The following is a 26337-nucleotide window of genomic DNA, read 5'->3' as shown; positions in this document are numbered from 1 at the left end:
GATGTTGCGTCTCCATGCCTCCCGATGCGAGGCCAGGAAGGACCATTGTTGGTGATCAATTTGGCCAAACCTGAGAAGTTGTTTCAGGGAGTCCTTGTATCTCTTCTTTGGGGTGCCCCTCTTATGCTGACCCATGGCGAGTTCACCATAGAATACTATTTTTGGGAGGAGATGGTCCTTCATCCTAGAAATGTGTCCTGCCCAGTGCAGCTGCGTCCTCAATAGCATGGCCTCAATGCTGGTGATCCCTGCTTGCTCAAGGACAGCAACATTCGTCACATAGTCAGTCCAGTGTATATTTAGAATTGTGCGTAAACAGCGCTGATGAAAGCGTTCAAGGAGTCGTAGGTGCTGGCGATAGGTGACCCATGTTTTAGACCCATAGAGGAGAATAGACAGTACAATGGCTCTATACACACTGATTTTTGTGCTTCGCCTCAAGTGTTTGTTACTCCAGACTCTTTTGTGAAGCCTTCTGAATGCACTATATGCCTTTGCCAGTCTGTGATTGATCTCTTTACCAATCCTGGTGTCTGAGGAGATGATGCTTCCCAGGTAGGTGAACTGCTGGATGGACTTAAGCACAGATGTGCCTACAGTGATGTGGGGATGGTAGTGTTCTTCCTGAGGTGCCAGCTGGTAGAGAACTTCCGTTTTCTTCACGGCTCAGCCATGTAAACCCACTGGAAAGCCATTGGCAAGTCACACTCTCTCAGCCACAGAGGATGGCAATGGCAAAACCCTCTGAAGAAACTTGGCAAGAAAAACCTGTGATAGGTTCACCTTACAGTCACTATAAGTATGAAACAACTTGAAAGCACACAACAACTGTATTTTCATTCTAGATTTCTAGTTTATATGAAACTAGAGTTTTACATGAGTTTCAGTTTTACACAAAACTTGTCTTTTTAGAGAGTCAAGACTTTTGGTCCCTGCAAGATGGCAAAGTGTATTTTGACTGGGAGCTCCTTTCCAAAGGACTAGGGTAAAAGAAAATTCCCAAAAGTTTGAGATTTTTTATCTGGAGAAGCCAGGAAATAAAAAGAAAATCTTGGCCCATACATATACAAAAGATAAGATCTGACAGCACCTTCTCCTTTCACCATTAGGAGCTGCTATTAAAGAAGGAATTTCTGCAGATCCAGTTTCCTTTTCTCTTGCATGCCAAGCAAGATCACACTGGCACTCCTCACCTACATAGATCTCTTCTGACTAATGACAACTCTAAGACAAACCTACCACACCAATTTCTTGGTAAGATTTGTTCAGAGAGAGTTTTCTTTTGCCTTCCTCTGAGGATGAGAGAGTGTGACTTGCCAAGGTCACCCAGTGGGTTTCCATGGCCGAATGGAGATTTGAACTGTTCTACAGAGTTGTAGTCCAATGCTCAATACTGGCTCTCAAAGGCATAATACAAGGAATTATTTCTTCAACATGGTATAGTAATGATATCCAACAATGCCTATTTTTTAAACATTTCTAAAATAAAATAACATCAATTGACCAACATAGCACCTGTCTATTATATCTCTCACAGTCATCATAACCTTTAATTGAGCAAAATATCAGAGATGCTGCTGATTCTTAAAAGGTTTTCCCCTGTGTTTTATATTTACCAGCCCTTTTCAGCTATTCAAAAAGCATGTTGAATCAAAACACAAAGAGGTGAGTGCATTTGCCCTACACTACTCTATCTTTAGTTCCTCCACTCTCCGGGTGTAGAGAGCAATGCGCCTCAACAAGTGAATGCCCTTTAGTTATTTCTATATGATCTATACAAAAAAAAATCAGTTTTCATCATATAGAGATAACCTATAATTAAGCAGGAAAACCTTCCTCAGCTTAATTTTTGTCAGTTTTGCATGTATTCATTGAGTTCAGTCTCAGGGCTCCAAGATTGACTCAGCCTTCCATCCTTTCATAGATTGGTAAAACGAGTACACTGCTGGTTGGGGGCAATTGACTTACAGACTGTAAACCGCTTAGAAGTTGCTGAGTTCACTGATAAGCGGTACAGAAATTTAAATGCTATTGTAATGCTATAGCTCTAACCCCATTCCATCCAATTTCTGCATCATTATTGGGTTTTCTTTTCTTTTCTTTTTGCAACTCTGCCCAACACATACACTTTTGTAGGCAACTTTCCTGAATATACATGTTTTGGTACTAAAATTAGCAGCTGGTAATTGTGTTACAAACTTCAAGAAAATGCACAGTGTGAAGGCTATCTGTGTTTCTACCTGCATATCTGAGAAGTGGGTTTTAGTATGGCTTGCTTAAAATGCAAACCAAACAAAAATCCCTATCTCTGAGGCAGATATCTTGTTTATTTGACCAAAAAAAGCTGGGCTCTCCTTGATCCTGGAAGCCTGAAACATTATTTCAGAAGAAGAAACATAACCCTGAGTTTGGCTCCCAATTTCTCTCCAGGTGGTGGAGGAAGAGAGATAACATCTGGAAAGCCCCCGCAGTACAAAGAAATTGGGAATGGTTAGAACACACAGGAAAAATTGACATGTAAATCCAGTCCTATGTATACATAGTAAGCCCTTTAGATTTCTCTCCCAATTAACATATGCACATGATTACAGCCTTAACAATCTCTAATTATGTTATAAGTAAAATCTGAATTGCTCTAAATCAGAGGTTGAACTGGGGATGGGGAAAAGAAAGATGGAAGTTTGCCCATCATCCTGATTTTATATGACTGTTGCTGTTCTCTAGTTGCTTTTTCAAAGGGGCAATGGCTTGAAGTACTAAAAATAACTAAATGAATGCCAATTACTTGCCATTTCTCCCAGTGACCCTTCTTCCCCTTCTTTTAAGTGTGGCCTGCAGCATATTCCTCGGTAAAACATGAAGACTGATTTCCCCCCACATGACATAAAATGGATGATTACATTTTGTGGCATTACTTGCTCACTGACCATTAATCGAAACAAAGGCTCTTTCACAACATCCTTTCTGCCCCTCCATCACAATCCAAGAGTTCAGAAATGCACAACTACCACATCTTAGAAATACAGAGTATAAGTTCAATTTAACTCATTTGTGTTCACTGAATGCAGTTTGGAGACAGGCAATGCAAACCCAGCAGCTCTAGCCAACTGTGTGGGTCTCAGCTTCACAAAAAGGGCCTGTAGCTTATGACTGTATATTGTGATTGCTTTTCCTTTCAGTGGAAGTGGGGCAGCATACACGAAATGGAACCTCTTGGGAGTGAGCCATAGAATTGTGGACTCCCTTCCACCCATCATCCCAAAAGTACACACCATTTACCAATCAACACCTGAACACTATCATAATACCTAAGCATTTAGCAATAGCATTTGCATTTCTATACCACTTAATAGTGAACTCAGCACTCTCCAAACGGTTTACAATTTGTAAGCCAACTGCCCTCAACAAGCTGGGTACTCATTTTACTGATCTATGAAAAGATGGCAGGCTGAGTCAACCTTGGAGCCCCAGGATTGAACTCACAACATTGTGGCTGCAGGATCGGTATTTAACCACTGTGCCACCAAGGCTCTTAATACTCAAGGAAGCGCATGCAGAAACAGGTATTCTTTCAGAGGTCTTGAACTCACATTATGTAGGGCAAGATTGGGTTGACCTCATGCTTATATGACCTACCTACCTATATATAAATTTTAACTACAACTACAAGGCCCTCCAACCAGAGCCAAGGACCCAGTTTGGAGGTTAGAAGCCCTTGACAATCTATTCCAAATCACCCAGAAGGCTACCATCAGATCTTGACATGCATTCTATAAAGCATTAAAGTTTAAAAACAGAAATGGAAGCTACTTTTACATCTGTCTATGCAAAGGGTATAATGCAGTGGTACTCAGATGTTTTACTCTTGGACCTCCCCCTTGATTCTACATGCAGATATGATACCCCCCCCCCACGGCTCGACATAGTATGTGAATAAAAATATTTTCTTTATTTAGTGTGTGCATTTTCATTCACACATTCATATATATTCATACTTTAACATTTTATTTAAAAAATATTGCTGTTGTGTGTTTGCAAGTCATTTGCAACTTATGATGACCCTAAGGCAAACGTATAATGAGGTTCTCTTGGCAAGATTTGTACAGAGAAGGTTTGCTATTGCCTTCTCCTGAGGATGAGAGCATGTGATTTGCCTAAGGTCACCCAGTGGATTTCATGGCTGAGTGGGGAATCAAACCCTGGTCTCCAAAGTGATAGCCCAACACTCAAACCATTATACCACACTGTTTCAAATTAGACTAGTCTCATTTAAGTAAATTCAGTATTTAGAATCATAGAATATTAGAGTTGGAAGAGACCGCAAGGAAAATCCAGTCCAACCCCCTGCCATGCAGGAAATCCAAATCAAAGCATCCCCGACAGATGGCCATCCAGCCTCTGTTTAAAGACCTCCAAGGAGGGAGATTCCACTACACTCCGAGGAAGTGTGTTCCACTGTTGAACAGCCCTTACTGTCAGGAAGTTCCTCCTAATGTTGAGGTGGAATCTCTTTTCCTGGAGCTTGCATCCATTGTTCCGGATCCTAGTCTCTGGAGCAGCAGAAAACAAGCTTGCTCCCTCCTCAATATGACATCCCTTCAAATATTTAAACAGGGCTATCATATCACCTCTTAACCTTCTCTTCTCCAGGCTGAACATCCCCAGCTCCCTAAGTTTTTCCTCATACAGCATGGCTTCCAGACCAATCACCATTTTAGTCGCTCTCCTTTGGATATGCTCCAGTTTCTCCACATCCTTTTTAAATTGTGGTGCCCAGAACTGGACACAATATTCCAGGTGGGGCCTGACCTGAGCAGAATACAGTGGCACTATTACTTCTCTTGATCTAGACACTATACTTTTTTTGATGCAGCCCAAAATTGCATTGGCCTTTTAGCTGCCGTGTCGCACTGTTGACTCATGTTCAACTTGTGGTCTACTTGGACTCCCAGATCCCTTTCATATGTAGTTTCATTCAGCCAGGTGTCCCCCATCCTATATCTGTGCATTTCATTTAGCTCAATGCTGGTGTGAATTTTACACATAAAAAAATTTAGGAGGAGAAAAAGGAGGGGGGATCAGAGTTTTTAACTCTCACATCTTCCTACCATTTGAGAACCACTGGTATTATGTTATGAACACAAATCTGGGTTAGGGAAAAAACAGTTAAAAATAACCCTGGCTTTTTTGGTTTAAAACTTTTTGTTTGTTTGTTTGTTTGTTTAAATCGGGGTTTTGCATTAATGTGTAGTACTACACCAGTATAGGCCTAAATCAGAAAATTAAATAGCGAACTGCACTTCAAATGTTATGGCCACTAGCTTAAATAGTCCTCCTTTAAAGCAAGTTTATTTTGTTAATTTATGTAAATTGAGGGATTTGTTTCAGAATGGCATTTCTTGCACTATACAGTGATGAAATAGAAGCAACTGATACTAGACACTGGTCTAAGAACGAACAATTGCTAATAAATTGTTAACGTTAAAATATTGTTCCAGTAAGTGGGCTGGAAAATAGTAGTAATAGCTAAACTTTACAAAAAAGGATACTAAAAAAACAAACAAATAAACAAACAAAAAACCCAGCAATTTTTTATTTTAAAAAAATCATTTGGTTTAAACCAAGATTTAAATCAGCCATTGATATAGCATCATTGTGTTATTCTAGATTTGAATCTTCTGGATACTCTTCAAAGACAGCATCGTGCAATAACCCAGCCTGGAGGCAACCACAACATTGGCTGCATCTGTACTGCAGAAATAATCTGGTTTTTCACCACTTTAACTGCCATGGCTCCATGGAATTGTGGCTCCGTTCTGGTGCTGCAACAAATTCCAGTTTCCAGAATTCCATAGCATGTAGCCATGGCAGTTAAAGTGATGTCCAACTAGATTACTTCTGCGGTGTGGATGAAGCCATTTATCACAGTGGCCACACATCCAATTCCTGCAAAACACATTTCCAAACAAAAGACGTAATACAGGAGAAGTTCTCTTATTTCTCAAAGCCATTCTTATTAGTAAATCCCTCTCCCAACAACAGTACTGTTTAACCACAGTCAGTCTTTGATTTGCCAAATAAACAAAACAACAATATTGTTTAATCAGAGTCAATCTTTGATTTTCCAAATAAGCAAACACTGGCCTTTTGTTATGACCTCCTCTTTGCCTCCAAAAATGAAGTAGATCAGCTGGGTGAATTTAAAAGGTTTTACTCAAAGCAACGTAATGAAGTTCTTTTTGCAGCAGTGAGCACTTTTTGACAAAAGTCAGGTTTTTTTCCTTGGTGAACAAAGTGTTTTTTGTTTTCACTGAAGGAACTCTGTTGCAGAGAAGCTACTGTAAAATAATTTCAAACACCAGTTTTATCTGTCAGCTATAGCAGAATAAAAACTAATAATAAAGTAATGTAAAAATCAGGATCAGACAAGGCTGAGCGTGATTCAAAAGGTACTCTGTACATCTCTATCTCTATATTCAAAAGATATCTTAGAAGATATCTATGATTCAAAAGATACCTATCACCAAAGAACAGAACTGCCAGTGATTTTTAGTGATGCCTTGTTAAAATTGTTAGAAGTAGAAGAATTATAGGAAACCTTTGATTTTAAACAAATGTTGCTGCCCAACATGCTTGAGTTAAAATCCTTCTTAGGTGCTTATCTTTGTCCACGTGATTGACAATATTAGGTTTTCTTTCTTCCATTGACTAATGCTTGTCTCCACTTTTTCCTGTCTCACTAACATGAAGGAAAGGAGGGGGAAATTCTCTTCACAGCAATGGCTTCCATGTCATGCAAGTCCCCCCAATTGTGCAAAAATTGAAATATACAAATCCTATCTTGTATTTTGATTCTATCGTACCTCTTTTAGAGAGACCCAAGTGTATCAGTTCTGATGTCAGTGTGTCTGAAGACATGAGTTCACCTTGAACCTTCTACAAGCAGCACTAAGAACCATGTTAGATATTTCATAGAATGGGTCCATAGACTTAATTAGTTGAATACCAGATTGTTTTATGACAGGTTATTGCTAGAGAAGGTTCATATTTCGAAATGTTCCTCCTGTATAGCTGGTAAATTAACATGCGGAGTGAAAGATCTGGCATATAATAGCTTTTTAAAAAAGAGGCATCTGCTGGACTTCATTTTAAAAAGAGGCTATTGGGAACAATAATATCGGATGTAATTGACTGCCTGGATATTTCGGAGAGGAGTCAAGGCAATTAAACAGGTTTTACACTCATTCCATATCAATCAATGGTTGAGATCCTACTTGGTTGACCACAGAAGGGTTCTGCATGTTGAACTCTGCTTATGAAGACCCCTTCCCAAAGCCATTCCATTGTGGTAGAAAAGAGGTGGGCAACTGTGGAAGGTCTACATTAGACCTTCCCTGGAGATCTTGGAAGGATGCATCTGTTCCTGAAATAAATAAATAAATATTTCCCCTAATAGGAACATTTCCACCATATTCTGGGCAGCAATGTAGACTCAGGTCAATTGACTTTGACTTAAATTGCTTCAGTGACAATGGCCTGGACTTGACTTGACAAAAATGACACTCTAACTCGGCTTGATTTGAGACTTGCATATTTTTAGTGACTGACTTGCTGGTGCTATTCACTTCGAACAGCAGGCAAGGCCTGCCCCCCCAATGCAAGATGCATTTGTTGGATGGGAAAAGCAAATGCATTTGGAAATGGGCTCGAGCGGAAGAAACCTTCTAAAGCTTTTGAAAAACTTTAGAAGGCTCCTTTGAAGTGCAGCGAGAAGAGGCTACCAAGCACAACTCAACCCCCTGCCTCAAGCCCATTGCTTAATGCACTTGCTATTCTGAGAAATGCACTCACCTCCTTTTCTCTGTTAAAATTTGGCTCCCAGAAATCTTGGAATATTAGAATAAAATGCTCAGTTAGTCAAGATGTCAAAGAAAATTATTATAAGATCTTATATAGATGACATCTTTCTTCCGATTGAATAAACAAAATGTATGGAACAGGGAAAGACCTCTGCTGGAAATGTGAAAAAGAAAAAGACACCTTCTTTCATTTATGGTGGACGTGTACTGAGGCTAAAAAGTTCTGGAAAAAGATTACTAATATAAATGAAATATTAGATACTAAAATAGAATATAGACCTGGAATACTATTGCTGAGTAGGTTAGATGAAGAAAATGAAACAAAATCATGGGAGAGTTATATATTATATGTTAACAGCAGCCAGATTAATTTATGCAAAGTATTAGAAAGTGAAGAAGGATATCCTAATAGATTAATGGCAAATAAAACTTCTAGATATGATGGAGACGGACTTATTAGCTCAAAAAATTAACGATAACAAAAAATAAAGTATAATAGATAACTGGAAAAAAGTCTACAGTTATCTAAAGGAAAAATGGGAAAATACAATAAACATAAGTATGATTGAAGAATAAGAATAAACACAAACAATAATAATTATAATAAGAAGAATGTGTTATAAACAGAACACCCTTTAAGGAGAAAGGAAAGCTTAAGAAAGGAATTAAAGAATTTGTACATTAAGATGTTATGTCTAAAAGGAAGGTTTGACATTAGATATGGTAAATTAAAAGGGTATGCTGGTAAAAAGAATATGGTTATGAATCGGTAGAAGGAAGGTATAAGGAAGTATTGAGTGAGATTGGATATATGCCTTTATGTATTAATAATTTATATGAATGTAGTTGTTTGATATGACTTTTCTTTAATCCTTGTTTTCTTTGTTTTCTGGACACTTTTTTCTAGGTATGAAAGAGATGATTTCTTAGCACAGAATGTATGACTTTATGTATCATTAAAAAAAATGGAAATAAAAAATGGCTCCCAGACATGAGAATTGAGATATGACTTGAAAGTATCTTTCAAGGACTTTGAGACTCATCTTGAGACCCGAAGGTAGAGACTTTAGACTCAACTTGAGGCTTGGACCTAAATACATCACTGGTTTTGGGACCTTCCTGGGCTATTTCAGGGCCAGGAAGAGGCACTTTTTTAATAAAAAGAAATGAGCAGAAGTCATTTTCTGTTCGCTTTCCATTGCAAAAATCACTTATTTATTTTGCGTATTTATATCCCACTCTTCAGTTACAAAGGCTCTCACAGGATCTTACAAATTGTTAATTTGACAGTTCCCTACCCTCAGGCTTACAAGATAAATGAGGCATGACACACAAGGGGATGTCAGTGGATCGGAGGGAATTAAGTCCAGCAGATACTGCTGGTTCTTCTCTCCTTCCAAGGCCAGGGCAGTGGCATTTGGGATGGAGGAAAGGTCTTTCAGCTGCGTCTTGGCTTAGGCATGGTGGCTTATCCTGGACCTAAATTGGTCCAAGGGAGCCACAAAATGTGATGGAAATTTGCCCATGGATCTTCTTGGACATTTTGGGACAATTTCTTGGGGATATTTTTTGCAAAAACTGTTTTGGACCTCTAGAAGACCCAAAGGGCCTCCAAATGCCACTAGAGTGCATTTTCAATCAGAAAAGTCAGAGACTCATAAATATGAAATTTCCTCCCAAGGTAACATCCATATTACTTCTGTTAGAGGGCAGGAGGCATGCACAAAGAATTACCATTAGAAAGCCCTGGGTTTTGCATTATATCACCATCTATTTATATATATCACATATTTTTAACTACATGAAAGCATGCATACATACCTGGATTGTTTTTTTGGAGGTGGAGGAGGTGGCATGAATTCAATTCCATTCTTTTCTTTGGGGAACTCAAAGGCAAAAGATGCTGATTTGCTCATTCCTGTAGGCTTATTGTCTTGGACAGAGAACTTCTCCCCTTGATAGCAATCAGAAGTACTTGAAGGACTGGTTGCCCCATTCTCCATTTCCACCTTTTGAGCATTTTTCTGGAGTCCATGTTCTTCTTCCTCTTCTTCCTCTATCCTGCACTGCTTGCTCCAAGCCAGATTGTAGTATTTCTGTCTTCTCTCAGCACTGGAGGACACTGGTGCTCTGCTGGACTCCTCTGAAGAGATTCTGTCCACATGAGAACACAAGGAGGATGAAGGCCCAAAGATAGGACTGCTTCCACCATGCCTTGGAACATCAAGATCCTCATGGTCTTTGCTATCAGAGGTTTCTGCAGTGGGACTGACTGAAGAGATGAGAGACCCTTCACTCCAAGATGAGAGCCCTTTGGACAACTTTGGAGGAACAGCAGGGGTCTCTCCGACTATTTTCTTGCAAGTTATTTGAGAATGAATAGTTGAGCCATTTCCCCTTGAAGTCATCTCACTGCTTGCTTGAGGAAACTCTCTGTGCTCAAAGAAAGATGATGCCTTCCCACTCTCTGGATTAGAAGTGGGGCTAATGCATGGCCATTGAACCCCAACAGCTGAGTCTGGGCTGCTAAGGAAGATCGTCCTGTTGTCGTCTTCTGCCCTAATGGTAATAGTTGCGGCTACTTGAGTAGCAGAATCTTGAAACTCCCTTCCACAGCTTGAGTGGAGGGCCTTTTCGCTCCAAAGACTGTCCTCCTCATCATTACATGGACTGTATGCCAAGGAATCACTCCTTGCACATGTGCTGGAATTATTTAGCTGCACCTTTTTCCTTTTAGTACTCTCCGCATAGATTGGCTCATTCTGCCGGTCCACTTGAAAGGAAAGTTCTTGCTGTACAGAATTACTTACATTTTCTATATTTTTGCCATCAGTTTGTTCCAGTTCTCTGACCAGACCAAAGGAATATTTTCCCTGGGATAAACCAAGGGGGCTCCTGCTTTTTAATACAGTATCTGGAGGAAATGCTGATTTGTCTGTTTCTGAGCATACGTGGTTATATACATGATTATGTGAATGATGTTTCTCCCTTTGGAAATCTGTATCTGAATTCAATGGCTTGTTTCCCCCATCACTGAAACTGACCCCTGTTGATCTGCTTCTTCCATTCACTGCAGCTTCCTGCCCCTGAAATGTTGAAGCAGGGTTTTCATTTTCAAGCCATGCAACTTTGGTTTTAGTATTGTTCAAGCCCTGGTGAGTGGGAGGCTCTCCACAATAGTTTACAATGGAGCAATACTCTCCACCTTCACTTTCTATGTCAGAGGAACGGGATATACTGCCCTTCTCTGAAAATGATACCTCTCCTCTTTGGTGGTTGGAAGAGTATTTTTCAGAGTCCAAGGTGGAACCAAGACATTGGTCACTAAAAATGGATGACTTGTGACAGAGACCTAAATATGGCAATGCCAACTTCTCCTTGCTGGGCTTTTCAACACTATCCTCCTGTATACCAGTATCACTTAGAATTGTCATATTCCTGAGGGAGATACTTCTATCTGATCTGCCTTCAAGACCAGACAGACCCATCAGTGAAGGAACTTGAAGACTGTATGAATTACAGTCATTTGGAGCATTCTCAATGACAGGCTTCCTTAGGATGCTTTTGCTGTAGTTTTCAATGCAGGCACTTTGTTCTTCTCCTGATTTCATCAAGGCTTGCTTTCTGGTTGCTGTCCTCTTGGTAACCTGCATTGATCAAAGATAAATATATGTACATAGATAAGCAGAAAAAGTCATAGAAGGCAAAATTGCTTAAGTTATTGCTCTTCTTTGATCTCTTATGATATACTACTTCAACTTTTTTTTATAAAGTCTGAAAATAATCCAACTAAAACTGAATATTTTAAAAGCCCATGATAATGAAGGGGTCCATACTCTGCTTGTTAATTAAAATAAAAACTTTTGATTTGCAACAATGTATGAATAAATCATATACGATGGCTAATCTGCTTCTCTCTTTTCAAGTTTATTACACACCTCCCTCCTGTACACTTTCTAATAATTACATAAGCCAATCAAAGATAAAATTTTAAATCCCACCAATTCCAGCAAAAATCTTGAGACTTAAAAGTGCTTAAATTTGTCTGAATGGTGCCCATTAACAATACTACCAACCAACAAATACTGCATACACCAGATATTACCTCATTTTAATGTGATAATACTCAGGTATTTACCTATTTGGTGATTTTGTCTTAAATTCTGTACCAATTATTTTGATTCATAAAATAGGTATTCTTAATTTCCCCCTCAAAACTGCCTCTGCATCCTGATTTACTTGGTTATCTCTCAGTGTGCCAAACTGAACCAGATTCCACTCTGACCCAGCTAAAGTAACAAGGCTTTGCCTCTGACCTGCTCCAACCTGCCAAGCTTTACGCTTCTGACCAGGTTAAATCTTAAGTTGGCAAGCTTGCTGTGTCATCTCCTGAGAACAAGTCATATACAGCTTTCCCACACTTCACAATGTATAATTTAGGAACAAATTTATACTTAAATTTATAATTTAGATACAAATAATGCGACGTTGGAATATGTGTGCTAAGTAATGATACCTAAGGAGGGCTAGGAAGGATTTTTAATGCAATATGCAAATGAGGGAGTAGACCTAGGTTATGAATTTCAGTACTGTATCAATTTCATCCATGTGTGCATGTACAAAATACTAATGTAAAACAAAAACAGAATCCTCTCTGTGTTAGGAAACCTTCTTTCTGGAGCGCTAGTTCACTACAAGGAGGATTTAAAAAAATAATCAGTCAGTACTGGAAAAAAATGTAGTGGCTGGAATCCAATAAGGCATACAAATGCGTCACCTGCAGTTATGCATTCATGATTGTTTTGTATTCATGATCCTTATGTATTTCCCTAGTTTAGGGGATATACAGAGATTGTGAAATTCTCCCAGTCCCCATATACAGTACCAGGTGGCAGCAGCTGTGGTCTACAGGGATCTGTTCCCCTGTCGGTCAGGAAGCAACTGACAGATGCAATAGGGACCCTGCTTTTTCCTGTCGCATCAGAGGTTGCTCACAGGAAGAAGAGGGAACATCAGTTACCTGCTTTGCAATTGACCGAGCAACAGGTCCCTTTTGATCGCAACAGCAGCTGTCTACTAACTGGGATGGGAGTGTGGGGCTGGGAATCACTGTGCAGCTATGTAACTTACAGTAATTATGAATTTGTAACTGCCCAAGTGAATTCTGGCTGGTATACCCACAACTGCTATGAAGTGGTAGAGTTCTGAATTTTAGCACCTCACCTCAATCTATAAGGCAAAGGGATCTTGTAATACCTTTGAGACTAACTGTGTGAAAGACATTATAGTGTAAGCTTTCATAGACTTCATAGATTTGGTCTACAAAAGCTTATGCTACAACTTCTTTGGAACAGTTAGTCTCAAAGGTGCTGCAAGATACCTTTGCATACTTTTGTAGGGAATAGATTAAGGAATGAAACAGATGGGTAAAATAAAGCTCCAACCCGCTTTGAAGGCAGAAGGTTTTTATGACGCATGCCTCCAAAGCAGGTGGAAACCGAAACAAAGCCATGTTCTGGGGTTAAAAATCGGAGCAAAAAGAAGGTGGGATATTCCAGTTGAACCCAAAAAATGCATATCTTCATGCCTGCATATAAACAGCCAAGCATGAGTACAGGGCTGAGGCAAAACAAAAGATGGAAGTGCAACAACTCCAATGGCTGTAATTACAATATACACAAACCAGACAGTCCAACAGAGGGGCATGGGCTGAAGTGAATGGGGGCCTCCATGATTGTACTTTGCCATTGTATCACTTGCACACCGACACACTGATGCTCTGTACAGACGGAGTATCACATGTGTGCCTTGTGACCAATTAAAGGTGCGGCCATCAAATGGAATGGCATCTGGGTGGATGTGGAAGGTTGTTGGAGGTCTCAGGCAGTGCATTTGTGTGATGATATGCATGCATTGGGGGAGGCAACAACAACAAAAAATTACCCAGCGATCTGCACATGGGTATTTGCCCCACTTTAGGAGTGGGCCATGTGGATAGTGGGGTTTTGATCCACTTTGGGGAAAAACAGAATAGAGCTGCTTTTACCTGCTCATCTACTCTGGTCTACAAAAGCTTATACTACTAAGCTGTGATTCTGTGATTCTGTAATATTTTGCTTAATTAATATCAAAGATCCTAACAGATCCCTTTGAAAAGTGATATTCTAGACTAACATGGCTATGTCTCTCCATCTACAATATCATTCTGTATGGAAGAAAAAATTACAATGGACCTTTGATGTATGTGGGGGATCCATTCCGGACACCCCCATGTAAAAGAAATACAGCGGGACCTCAAATCCTATTTTTTTAATTGGTGGCATGCTCCTGCGTGTCATGGGCATGCATGACATTCATTTAACAGGGGCTCACCATCCATGTGACATCAAGTCTGCGTATGGTGAACCTGCATATGGAGTGGGTGCACTGTATATCTGATTGTGTTTTCAATGAAAGCCTAGTTCTTACCAAAGAATAACCTCTATGCTTGTTGTAAGACTTCAAATTTCCAATAGGACTGCTCCTCCATCAAAACAGATGCCAAAGAGATGAGGCTCAGCCATCAGACTTGAAATTCCTGAATGTTTTTGTATGGAGGGATGTTCAACCATATGACCCCACCATCCCCACTGCCTATCTGACTAGTGCAGCCTACACATTGCTTTATTACCTTCATGAGAATGTAACCTAAGGCAGATTAAATGTAATGAAATGGTTAAGGAAGGATGAGGAACAGAGAAAAATGCATTCATGAATTTTACTGATCAGATGAATGCCATTTTTTATTTTATCACTCAGTTCAGGAAATTTTCCCCACAAGTTCATGATGATTGACAATTTCCTCTCTCCTTTCCCTTCCATAAAAGGGATTTGACTTATCACTGCCCTCATCTGTTATGAGCATTACAAAGGCGTAGGAGTCATTCTGTGTAAAGTGGGATCTGGGTTTATTGAGAAACAAAATCACAGCAGTTCAAAAGCTTTGTCTTGATACAAATCATCTGTGTTAAAGAAAGCCTAAACCCAAGGAAGAAGGAAATTCAAAGAGCTGTATAGTAAATACCCTTTTAGGAATGACAGTGACACTGCTTGTGACTGGCAAATAATTTTTTAATTGGTCACTTCTAATCTCTTTGCTAACAACAAAAGTGAGGCATTCATTGTTTAAAAAGACATGCAGGCACTTATGCCAGCTAATCCAGAAACAAGTCATAGCTACCATGCTGGCTATGCTCATTTTGGGAGTGAGTCTCACAGACATAGTGGAACTTTACTCAGTCAAGTCTGCATTGAAAAAGGTTGTTAATTGTTCCCTGCCCTTTCTTTCTGTGCCAGTCATGCTATCAGCAAAACACAGAACTTTAATATCCACAATTGTTGAATTTTTCAAGGAACAATAATGGATTAATAAAAATGAATTAATGGATTACTACCTTTTTAGCATGCTGTTCTTATAAATATATTGGTGACTTTTAAGCATTGTGGGGGTCAGGAAGAAATACAAAAAATAGTTCCTTTTGGTACAAAAGCAACTTGTTATTTTATTCCAGCATAAGACCAGTTGCAAACATTTAGGTGGCGTGTGCACTGCAGAAATAATCCAGTTTGACAGCATGTTAACTGCCATAGCTCAGTGCTGTGGAATTCTGGGAACTGTAGTTTGTTGTGGAACCCGGGCTCTCTGATAGAGAGGGCTAAATGTGTCATGAAACTACAATTCCCAGGATTCTATAGCATTGCCCTATGGCAATTAAAGCACTGTCAAACTGGATTATTTCTGCAGTGCAGATGCATCCTAAGACAAGTAATATGAGCAATGGGTTGAACATTATTCTATCGCCAACTATTGTTACTATTTCTTTTGTTTTATTTCATTATGTGGTAATAGATTCAATTTAAGCAGGACTATTCCTTTGATTTGTTTTTAAAATATAACAACCCCTCATTGACATGTGGCATGTTGTCAGAATAATCATAGCGACTGAACAAAACCCAAAAAGACAGTAGCTAGTTTGCCTATTTAATTTACATTATATTTAATTAACATATAATTAACACTGTAAATATAAAAATCTCCAGACTTGACTGAAGTCAGGTTAGAGTTGACAGATGTATAAGCACTTCAGTACCACATGAAATATTAAAAATTCATGATGGCAAGACATATTCCAACTTATGAAACCTAGTCAACTCATGATTATGTTTTTAAAAAATCTGATTGGCCCTTCAACCAGCTCACTTAAATATACTGTATTCTTCACTAAACCTCAGTATATGAAGCATTTCAAGGAATGTATGGAAGTGGAAGAAAATATCTTAAAATAAATAAACAAATCTAACAATTGCTACCGGGGGGGGGGACTACCTGTGGGTTGCAATCCACTATCCACTTACTTAGGAGCTAGCCCCACTGAACCCAATGAGACTTACCTCTGAGTAGAAATCTTTAGGATTGTATAGTATTATTTTACTTTTCATTCCAATATGAGTAGTGTAGGTGAGGAAAGGTAATCTTAAATAGTCTCTCCCTTACCTTTCAGTATTACCAATTAAAACAAAGCCATTTCAGAATCAACTATAAAGTGTCATTTCATTAATCAACCGATTAAAGGTCAAAGAGCCCTCCTTTTAATAATGAATTAATAGCAACGGATATGACTCTAAATTGCTTTGGGTAGTAAAACAGTTTCACATCCGTTAAGGTAATTATTCCCCAACTTCCCACAAAGGTGAATTTCCCAGTCTTCTGAGCTGACAAAGAATGCCAGAGCTACTCCTTTCCCCAAGTTCAAAATCACAAACCATGCTTTCAGAAACATCAAACAGATTTTGAAATCATGAGATCTGAAAGCATAATACATGGCAGCTCCCGAATATATCTTCTTTTTCCCTTTCAATTTGTGGCTTTGGGGCATACTGCTGTCACAGTTTCCCATTTTCACTACAACAAAGAGGGCTAGAGAATTGCTTTTAAAACGATTTTTTAAAAAAGAAAATGTATCCAGCATTTGCACAGCAGCCCTTAAGCATCAGAAAACCCTTTCTTCCTTCTATTCCACATATCCTGACATGATTAATTCATTGAGTGCCCAAAAAAAGGCTTTCAGTTGCACATGTAGGTAGCAGAACACTGAACTTTGCTTTAATGGATTGTGATGAAATCTTGCTCATTAGGAATCTATCCAAATTAGTAACCGTGATATTTTAAAGGAACTGCATGGAATCAATAACTTGCCTTGCTCATCCTTCTGATCTATTCTTTACCAAATAGCTCTTGTCCAAAACCAGAGTTAGCACCCAAGTGTGTCTGAAGCAAAATGTCATGTTGAGTACAGACTTGGGCTCAAGATCTGAGGAATTACATGGAAAGTCAAAAGGAACCTTTGAAAATCTGCTGACATTTCAAGGGGTGTGTCTGTGAGTTTCAGACATCTCTATCTGATATTTTTCCATTTTAATTTAAGAAATGATATCAAGTTCTTTTGTATTTCTATAATTTCACAGTATTTTAAAACAGAGTAACAGAAGTGCACTAGTAAGACCTTAGTAATTCAGGGATAACTTGCTACTCTCTAAATAATGAATGGTGTTAATGAGTTACTTTAAAACCAAAATAAAAATATAGTAATAAGAATATATATTAACAACCAAGGGTTTGATGTATGGAAATCAGTAGTCTTGGAATTAATACCATAGTCAGATACCTTCTGGGCAATAGTGATGCTTTTGAGTTAAGATTGTCTTGTAAGGCTAACTTCAGGAAATCTGAATAATTCTTACTTCTTCATCATCATGCTACACACATATTGTTAGAAAAAAGGCAAGACTAGTGTCCAGGGGGTTTCTCTGTTCCGGGTCCATAAAAACAGTGAGTCCAGATAATGAAGCAAACTAAAATTTCAGTTCTTGTACAAATTATTGTTAGTTAAGATACTAAACTAGGATACTAAGCAGGCACCTTATTTGCTAGCAAACTACATTTTGCATAAACTACATATTAGGATTGAGAATTGCTATTTTTCTGAAATTGTATGTGGGAGTGTGTGGTCAAAATCTGAAGCTTACTGTAGCTAATAATAAACCAGGTCTAATATTAATCATGATTATAAATCATGGTTTGTTGTCATGTCTGATTGTGGCTTGTATGTGTTCTTATACAGGTGGTTTTAAGTGATTTCATTCCAAGATGTAACAGCTGAAAAACCTTCTATTTAACAATATTTACAATTAAAAGTGTTTATAATGAAAAAAATCCTTGCTCTAAGGGGCTAATGATCTATGGGGTACTCAGGAATTTTCAACTTTTCATCGAATGTTAGATTGGGCAAAGGTTAATCCAATTAATGTAATCTGGAGAAACAATGTCTGTACAGACAGTAGGAAAAATGGCACTGATTATGCAATATACAATATTCTTCCACCTCTATTAATTGAAAGGATTAAAAACACCACCATCAGTGGATACACAATACAAATTAAGTAAAATATAACATTATCTTAATACCTGTTGGAATAAAGTAGATAAATGTCAATAATATATTTACTTCTCTTTTCTGCACAAAAAAGTACTAACAGGGATATACAATTTTATTAAATGTAATAAAAACAAACAAAATCTGGTTCATAAGGGGACTGGTGGTGATGTAACAAGTGGGATGGAGGCTAGAGTATCAATGGTGGAAAACCCAGAGTCTGACTGAACATGAGCTACAGCCTATTGGAAAACCTACTCCATGTTTGTGGTGGCAGCAAAGAAATTGTTTTTCTCTGCCACCACTGTGTCATCTACTGAAGCTTTCTTGAGCGGTATGAGGACTTTTATGTTCTGCCCCAGAAAAGCAGCATGTAGATCACTCAGCAGCCCACTGTTAAGAGTTTGCATAACACTTTGCAGATAAAATCACTTTGATCCACTCCGACTCAGATGCTGCAAGTTGATACAGGTCCAGTGGATACAATCTTGGCTCCTGCTTGTTCCAGGTTAATAGATATGTCTCTGTTTGTGCAGCTTGAGGATGGAGTGGACAGGATCCTTGGTGAGATGAGAGCCACCACACTGGATGAGTAGACAATGGGAGTATTGAATACCTTGCTGCAGCAAGGCAGAGTTCATCCTGCCTAAAAGAAGCTATTAGGAGACCTCTGTTAAACAAACACAACCCTTCCTGAATCCGACTGTACCGGGTAACCACCATCCAGTCTCCAATATTCTTTTTTTTTGCCAAAGTTCTCGGCTGTGTGGTGGCCTCCTAGCTCCAGGGGTTCCTGGATGAAACCAGTTATCTAGTGCCATTTCAATCTGGCTTCAGGCCAGGTTGAGACAGCTTTGGTCGCTCTGGTGGATGACTGACACAGAAAAGAGGACAGGGGGAGTGTATCCCCGTTGGTCTTGCTTGATCTTTCAATAGCTTTCTATAACATTAACCATGGTATCCTTCTGAGCTACCTCTCTGGGTTGGGACTTGGGAGCACTATTCTGCAGTGGTTCCAGTCTTTCTTGAAAGTGGTACCGGAGGATTTCTGTTGACCCCATGGCCTTTGGTCTACATGGCATTGCCTTTGGAATCTTTTTGGAAATTTCAGTGAGTCCAAAATACTTTGGTTAGGCTGCTGACTGGAGCAGATTATGGAGATCATGCAAGCCCCTTGCTGAAAAACTCTAAGGGTGTCAAAGAAACAGGGAAAAGCTGCCCCCACCACCATAGCAAGGGGAGCTTTACGCCAGCTCCAAAAGGAGCAGCTTTCTGCCGCTTCTTTTGGAGCAGGAAATCACCGGATCGGGACAGTTGCTGCAGCTCCCATCTGGTGCTCAAAGGGGTGGTGGCAAGCAGCTTCTTTGAGGTCATCTGTTTAGCCCCTATATCTTCTTATATGAACCTGCCTTTGTCTTAAGATCTAATGGGGAAGACTTTATTTTGTCCCACTACCATCCCAGGCATGTCTGGTGAGGACACCAGAGACAGCCTTCTTGGCCTGGGAGACCTGACTGCCCCTTTCCTGATGTCTTTCCACTAGTGGGTAAAGACCTTTTTATTTAAGGGAGCTTTTGGTTTTTAATGGGGTGGTGTAGTGTTCAGTGTCTTTTAAAGCTGTTTTTAACTAGTTTTGCTGCTATTTTTAATGCGTGCTTTTAAAATAGAAGTTTAATTTAATTGTGTAGAGTTTTTAAATTGTATTGTTCTTTTAAAACACTGTATGCCACCTTGGATCCTGTACTGGGAGAAAGGAGGGATCTAAATAAAATTAAAACATAAAAATAAATAAATAAATATACCAGATGACAACAGTAGCATAAAAGCATCTACAGCACACACACCAAAAAGAGAGAGACAGAATCAGCACAAAAGAGGAAAAAAGAAAGCCTTATTTCAAAGCTAAGGCATGATAAGAGGATACAATTATAAATGCCAGCAAAGGGGAAGTCGACCGGCCTAACAAATGGAAATTCAAGAATCTGCATGCTGAAACAGGAATAGTTTTGTCTTATATTTTCACCAACCAGCTTTTAACTCTGATGGTGAAAGGTCATGGTATAAATGTAGGAATGTAAATCTTCATAAATTTTATTCTCACATGCAAGAAGAAATAATTTTACAATTTTCCTCTCTTTACTGTGAGAAAGCTATTGAAAACTGCAGCTTTTCAAGGCTGTTTCAAGGCTACAGTTTCGAACTTCTCCAGTGCAAAATATGCACCTTTTGTGCTGAAAACAACATTTTCTGCCCAGAAATCAGAAATGCAGAAATATACAGACATGCTGTTTACTGTTCAGGAAGCTTGTTTTCAGGAATGTTATTTTCTGTACAAAATGCTATTTTCTGTACAGAAATTGCTGTTCTTGTCCTAACCTGCTCATGCATTTTCCATATTGAAGGAATTTGCACTATGTCATTCCAAGCATAAAATATCAATAAATAATTTTAATAGTTCATATGGAAGAAGCTAAACCATTACATTTTACTGATTTCAAGAATTCAAAGATATAGCTGTCTTAGTTTGTAGAGTCGGTATCAAGAAAGATCTTGTAGCACCTTTGAGACTAACTGTAAGAAAGAAGTTGGCAGCATGAGCTTTTGTATACTTAAGCCTACAAAAGGTCATGCTGCACACTTTTTTCTTTCAGTTATTATAGGGTATTATAGGGTAGGTTAGGTTGCATAGGGTAGATTTGGATAAGATGTCAGTCTAGGGAGCTACAGAAATACTGGCTTCTCATGGATGAACAGCATGCTGGCACATGCTGCCTGACCGCTTCACCTAGTAGAGGCAGAGGCTAAACAAACCACGGAGCAAAGTTTATTGTCCAAATGCAAGTGCTTTGCTGCTTCTTGTTTGTCACGCAAGAAATCAAAACAAACAAAAACAATTGTTGGGAAACAATTCAAACAACGAGGAAAGTAACCATATTGAAACAACACAGAAAAGCAAAGAGCTTTGCTAGGAGGTTTAGTAGCTCCCACTGGAGGCAGAAGTGATCGGAGAATGTGCCGCAACACACTGCTCTAACCAAGAAGGCAGGTTTCTCGTGATATGTGGTTCACCACGTCCAACCACAGCCATTGTATTAAAACTTTGAGCTAAATAGGAAATATGAAAAGATTATACTCTACTCAACTCATTATTTGATATAGGCTTCCTTTTCAATCAAAAGCAATCATCTTAGGTCTATTACTTGTTCTTAAGGGATGCATCTACACTGTAGAAACAATACAGTTTGATACCACTTTAAATGCCATGGCTCCATCCTACAGAATTCTGATATTTGTAGTTTGGGTGAAGCACCAGCACACTTTGGCAAAGAAGGATAAAGACTCTATAAAATTAGAAACCCCAGGATTCCATAGGATGGTGCTTCAGCACTTAAGGTAGTGTCAAACTGCATTATTTCTACAGTGTAGATGCACCCAAGGTATACTGTTTTTATCAGTTTTAACACTGTTTTTATCTTTTTATATCTATTTGTTACCCAATAGTATTATTGATGGGTTGCTGTTGCTCTATTTATATCTGACATTTTATCCTGCTCTTCCAATCAAAGTTGCATGCACAACATCCTCCATCCCATTTTACCTTGCTTACAATTTCATAAAATCAGACCGAGAGATTGTGGGTGGCCCATAGTCAATGAGTTTCACTGTTAACAGAAGATCTGACCAAGATTTGCCTTATCTCAATGAATAGTTTAATCAGTACACATTACCATGTTGCACAAAAAACACGGTTTTAGTTGACATTGGTTGTTTATTGCTGTATTTGCTTTAACTTGACTGTTTTAATATTGTGGTTTGCCACCATGAACTTGGCTTTATTAAAAGCTGGGAAAGTATGTGAATCATATACTCTACTAGGGGATCTTGTTATCAAAGGCAGGATCATATTTGTCAAAAATTCAGGATAAAAATATTTTAGTTTAACTGGGATGGAAGACTTTCTGGGAACAGACAAAATTCTGAGACATGGCAAATATGAATTAACTGACATATTGGCTACATTTAGAGCTAAAGCAGAAGAGGTGAACCTGTGGCTTGCAGATTTAATCCAGCCTCTGAAGAGTTCCAGATATGCCATACTGAAAGCTAGGATAATTCCTAAACATACAACTTGCCATCCTTAAATCTGGTATTACATGAATGAGACATGGGCTCGCCAATTTCTTCCTTTCTTCTCTGGCTCTGATGTGGCTGCACAAAGATCAGATCTATTTCATTTTAAATTAATCACATGGTAACCTTATGTCCAAGTAACTGCAATCAGTGTTAACAATGGTTTGCCAGAACATTCAACCTCTTACTCTGATTTATGAACTTATCTGGTTTCACTAAAGTAAACACTAAACTAACCACATATTAGAGTAGAGATCTTGTAGCACCTTTGAGCCTAATTGAAATAAAGAAGTTGGCAGCATGAGCTTTCGTAGGTTTCAGTCTACTTCCTCAGATGCATATAGACTAACACGGCTATATCTTTGAATTCTACCACATATCAAGGTGCAGAGGTAATATTCAACTGTAGTTAATTTCTAAAAAGTGAACACTTCCAATGACCTTGCAGTTCTTCTGGATAAGGGAGAAAGAACCATACAACCTTAAGGCTTATGTGGTGTTGTCACCTGACCTCAAGTTGATCCCAACTCATAGTGACCCTGTGAGTGAGACATCTCCAAGACCCCTCAACCTTCCCTGCTTTGTTTAAGTATTGTAGATTCATGCCTATGACCTCCCTGGTTGAGTCTACCCATTTGGCATGTAGTCTTCCTCTCTTTCCATTCCCTTCTACTTTTCCAAGCATTATTGTCTTTTTTAATGAGTCATGCCTTCTCATGACGTGGGTGAAGTACGACAACCTCAATTTAGTGGTCTTGGCTTCTGGGGAGAGTTCAAGCTTGATCTGTTCTAGGACCCATTTGTTTGTCTCTTTGGTCATCCACTGTATTCTGAGCACCTTTCTCCAGCACTACATCTCAAATGAGTCCATTTTCTTCTTATCTGCTTTCTTCACTGTCCAGCTCTCACATCCATTCATGGTGATAGAGAATACAATGGACTGGACAATTCTGACTTTAGTGCTCAGTTGTATATCTTTACTGTGCTTATGTATGGCTGATTAATTTCTGGATAGCATTTAGCAATAGCATTTACATTTTTGTTCTGCTTAATAGTGACCTCAGCACCCTCTAAGTGGTTTACAATCTATAAGCCAATTGCCCCCAACAAACTGTGTACTCATTTTACTGACCTACGAAAGGATGGAAGGCTGAGTCAACTTTGGAGCCCTGGGATCGAACTCAAAACATTGTGGCTGCAGTACCAGCGTTCAACTATTGTGCCACCAGGGCTCCTGTATAGCTGAATAGAGATGGGTGAGAAATGAGGCCGCCCGCCTTGGCGGGCCGGCCCAGTGGCCGACGGGGGACGTCCCCGCAGTGGTAAATGGCCCCGCCCGGCGAGCGGCCTCACAGCAGCCCTTGCGCGGGGGCCGCTCGAGCTGGGATTGGCTCCGGGTGGGAGCCGGGGGTGGGATTTCCACCCACGATGCTGGGACTACAAGTCCCAGTGGGCATCGCGAGCGGAAGGGGCCTCCCATTGGGCGGCGTCATCAAGCGGCGCTGCCCGTGATTGGAGGGAGGGCCGGGAGGCGGGCTCTACAGCCCTTCCCAGGCCTCCTATTGGGCGGTGAGCCTATAAAAGGCCCACAAGGCACCAGGGCGGGCGCCATTTTCAGGGAGCTCACCCACCCACCCTCCCTATGTGGGTTGGACTATTGTCACAACTTTGGGGTGGTTGCATAGGTCTTGGATCTGGGGGGCGTGGTTTCCAGGGCTGCGTAGCGCTGGATCGGGAGTCCATCCGGACACGGGGGTGCTGCAAGCGAGGCGGTGTTGCCACTGCGGGGGCATCACCGATACAGCGTCCCCCAGTGGCAAGGGATAGTTATGTGTTGAGACACATTGGCGGAGATGTGATCAATCGCTTGGGCGAACGTTGGAACAAGGGCGTAAAAGGAAATCCCTTGCCATCCCGAAGCTTGGCCGCGACCAAGCTGTGGTTCATCCAGTCAGCACCGGGCTGTTGGATGACAGATCCAGACCTCATGCATTGGGCCAACCCTACCTATGATTTCATATAGCTTTTGTTATGCTAATAAAGTTGTGGCCTTCCCTCTAAATATGTGTTTTTCTCTATCTGCCCACATCAGCATCCCTCTGAGGCAATTATATTTGAGTTTCATTTACTAGGAATTACACAAATTTATTCATATTCAGAACAGAAAGAATCTGAGATTTTAAAAACTCAAAATGTGGCATAGAATTGAAAACTGACAATCTCATCCATCCACCTAGTGCCAAGAGGAAACTTGAGCAGCAGTAAAGCTCACCTGGATTCACACAGCCAAAGGACTACATGATACCATGTAAAGGCTTGGCACAAAAATAAGAATTTGACACTTTCTGGTTTTCTTTAAAATTCCTATAAATTTTATGAGATTTTGCCCACAGATACCTAGAACCATTGTGAAAGTGTTTCCTACATTAATGATGAACAAAAGCATTCCAGGCCGTTGGCTGAAGAACCTCCCTTGGCTTGTTCACAAAACTAAAAGAAGCAAATTTATGGGAGTCCTGCCATAACAAATACCAGGACTGCTCTGAGGCAAATACAGATTTTTACAACGGAAGTACCTTGTAAGATACACCACACCTTTTGTTAATCATTACCTGTGGGTTATCTGCATTCAGGTTCCCGTCCACCCACACATCAGCGACATCTGAGTTTATCATTGTCGGTTTAACAGCAATTGTTGGCTTTGAATAAGGCAAGGAAATTATGCTGTCATCTTCCAGAGGCATACTCTCGACATTAGCTCTGATTCCATTCAGATCCTGTATGAGACCAAAGGTACCTCCTAGTTCAAGAGGTGAGGCCGAAGTCTGCAGCTGATGGAAGTTTCTGGGGCAGAAGCAGTTCTTGCAGGAGCCAGGCTTCCAGATGTGTTCCACAAAATCACTGCACGCGGACATTTTCAGGCCCTCTTGCTTCACTTTGATGGCCCTCTGCATCTTGTATATTGAGCTTCGCTGCTCATCTTTCACTGCTCCACTCTCTTGGCTGGTCTTAAAATTTTGGATCACACTCTGTAATCCAGCTATCTGGAAAGAAAGGACACACCACTGCTATGAATGACACCCCACTCAAATTTCTATGAACTTCCCTCTCTCCATTTCCCAAACTTATTTTACTTTATGGGATCTCTCTCCAACTTTCTGTTAACTGCAAGAGAAGGTCACCCCCACTGGCATTTCTTGTGAGCATTCACCAATTTCTCCAACTATAAGCACATCATACATAAGCAACACAGAATAGCTTGCAAGCAACAATGGTCATGTGCCAGGAATTCCCAGACCATTCCAGGCTTCCAGACAGAACGTATATATGGATGTTTAAGGAAGCATGTTAATCATCTGCACTATCCTGATTTGATCTAGGAAATAACAGTCTGCTTACATTCATTGTATAAAGTGTAAGGCTGTCCTGGGTTTACAGAGATCCTTCTATATATACTTTGTTGACATAGACAAATCTATGAGTCAAGAATGCAAGATAATGAAGACTTTTGTAGCTTGAACACTCTCCTGTTTCCATTGGTCTTGTCACACGCACACATCTTCTCGTACACAACAACACAGGGTTCACTACAGGTGGTTATTCAGAAAATAAGCCAGGTAGAATGTGGATTGAATCTTTGTTGTTCAGATGCATTTTGAATGCATCCGATTAGGGTTTGGGAGGTGGGCTGATAAAAAAACATTATTTAACCTGGGATAATAAATTTCAGTCCCCCCCCCCCGAGTTTTCCTAAAAGAGTTGCATTATTGACTGTGTAAATAACTGAAGTGATTAGACCTGGGATAAATTGAGACGAAACTCTGCAAGCCTTGAATGTGTTTTGAATAGATCTGCATGGTAGAATTCATCTTTAT

At 39.8% G+C, this 26337-nt stretch overlaps 1 protein-coding gene across 3 annotated transcripts in view; it reads right to left on the bottom strand.

Moving 5' to 3' along the window:
* The window catches only part of PRAG1 (PEAK1 related, kinase-activating pseudokinase 1), a 74757-nt gene that overhangs the window by 32054 nt on the left and 16366 nt on the right, over positions 1 to 26337 (bottom strand). For all 3 annotated transcript variants that reach the window (XM_042455186.1, XM_042455185.1, XM_042455184.1), the window contains exons 2-3: positions 25075 to 25506; positions 9681 to 11506 (exon numbers count right to left, since the gene is read on the bottom strand). In XM_042455186.1, coding sequence (XP_042311120.1) covers positions 9681 to 11506; positions 25075 to 25416 — 2168 coding nt within the window. In that variant the 5' untranslated portion in view covers positions 25417 to 25506. The remainder of the gene's footprint in view (positions 1 to 9680; positions 11507 to 25074; positions 25507 to 26337) is intronic.

The sequence above is a fragment of the Sceloporus undulatus genome, chromosome 2 (assembly GCF_019175285.1).
Source record: "Sceloporus undulatus isolate JIND9_A2432 ecotype Alabama chromosome 2, SceUnd_v1.1, whole genome shotgun sequence".
Taxonomy (NCBI): domain Eukaryota; kingdom Metazoa; phylum Chordata; class Lepidosauria; order Squamata; family Phrynosomatidae; genus Sceloporus; species Sceloporus undulatus.
This window is presented reverse-complemented; position numbering and strand designations above follow the sequence as displayed.